The sequence below is a fragment of the Nanorana parkeri genome, unplaced genomic scaffold (assembly GCF_000935625.1).
Source record: "Nanorana parkeri isolate BGI_ZX_2015 unplaced genomic scaffold, ASM93562v1 scaffold1233, whole genome shotgun sequence".
NCBI lineage: Eukaryota > Metazoa > Chordata > Amphibia > Anura > Dicroglossidae > Nanorana > Nanorana parkeri.
This window is the reverse complement of record NW_017307501.1, coordinates 446,809-448,040: the sequence shown is the minus strand read 5'-3', so window position 1 is coordinate 448,040 and position 1,232 is coordinate 446,809. Positions and strand designations below refer to the sequence as shown.

The 1,232-nt window shown below is 51.0% G+C and overlaps 1 protein-coding gene across 1 annotated transcript in view; it reads right to left on the bottom strand.

Moving 5' to 3' along the window:
* The window catches only part of EPB41L5 (erythrocyte membrane protein band 4.1 like 5), a 73,041-nt gene that overhangs the window by 53,972 nt on the left and 17,837 nt on the right, over positions 1–1,232 (bottom strand). Inside the window, exon 5 of the mRNA XM_018568717.1 lies at positions 731–813. Within this exon, the coding sequence (XP_018424219.1) occupies positions 731–813 (83 nt within the window). The remainder of the gene's footprint in view (positions 1–730; positions 814–1,232) is intronic.

Below are 1,232 nucleotides of genomic sequence, written 5' to 3'. Positions count from 1 at the left end.
CATCTCCTCCTCCCTCAGCTCCACCTGTAAATGATTTATATCGTCCACATGGTCCAGCCCGTCTTTTGTGGTCACTGAGGGAACTTTACACAACAGGGTGGAGACGGCACCGTCAGCCATATAGAACCTCCCATCACGTTGCATTGAGGAGTCTCCTTTATACATAACACAGGATTCTTTCCACCTCTATAAACACAGCGCTGACCCTATAAATTGGTCCCTTCATGGCGGAGCACAATGGGAGGGGCCAATAAAACCTTAATGGGGTAACACTGGGATACGCTGGCTGTGTCACTGAGCAGCGGCCCCAGAGAGATGCCAGGCCGCCATCGAAGCGATAATAAACTGCCAGCATGCTGGAGGATATGCGAGGTGACCACACAGATGAATGCCACAGCTGCCCAATACAGGCTTTATCCACCCAAAGCTGATATTTTGGTTACAGGTAACCACAAGTCATGCTCCCGGTTACCGAAAACAAACATCTCTGCTCACATTCACCTTGGGGGCAGCCTGGTAAGTATAAGGGACTCTGTGGAATGCCGGTTTAGGGTGAAGCGACTTTTCAGAAAGTTGACTTTATACTCCCGAGCGTCTACAAGGGCCAATTATACAGAACTAAAAGCTACGGAGCCTTCAGGACAAAGACCCCCCCCCGCACAACCTTTGCCTGGACAGCGAGCTGCAGGTGGATGACCTCTATCAGAATTTCCCACAATCCCCGGGACACTGACCGTGTGAGTTCCTCTCGCAGGTTGTTGGGCTCCGAGGAGTAGAATTTCACCCTCAGGTGGAGGCAGTACGGAGGACCAACTGCAAGACAAGGACAGAGGAGTCAGATGAGAATCACACTACTACTCCCCCCAACATCCCCAATCCAACAACGCTTCCTAGTGGAGGCGGAGACATGGCAACAAAAAAGGTTCCAACAACTCCCATCAAAAAAGAAAATATAGTTATAAATGACAATAAAACCCCCAAATGTCACAATTTACAGGAACTTTAAAAAGGAGAACTATGGGGTCAGTGTTTTCCCCATAGTTCTCCTTAGGGTAACGGGAGGACACAAACTAGCGTCCTCCCGTCACCCTAGGCTCAGTATATAGGGAGCTACAGCTCGCGGTATACTGAGACGCCGCAGCTGGTGACAATTATGTCTGGATCCGCCCAGCTGCGTGAGGCAGAGCCAGCTGTACCCGCCCCCTCCCCCGTTCGTTCTGCCAGTCAGCGCT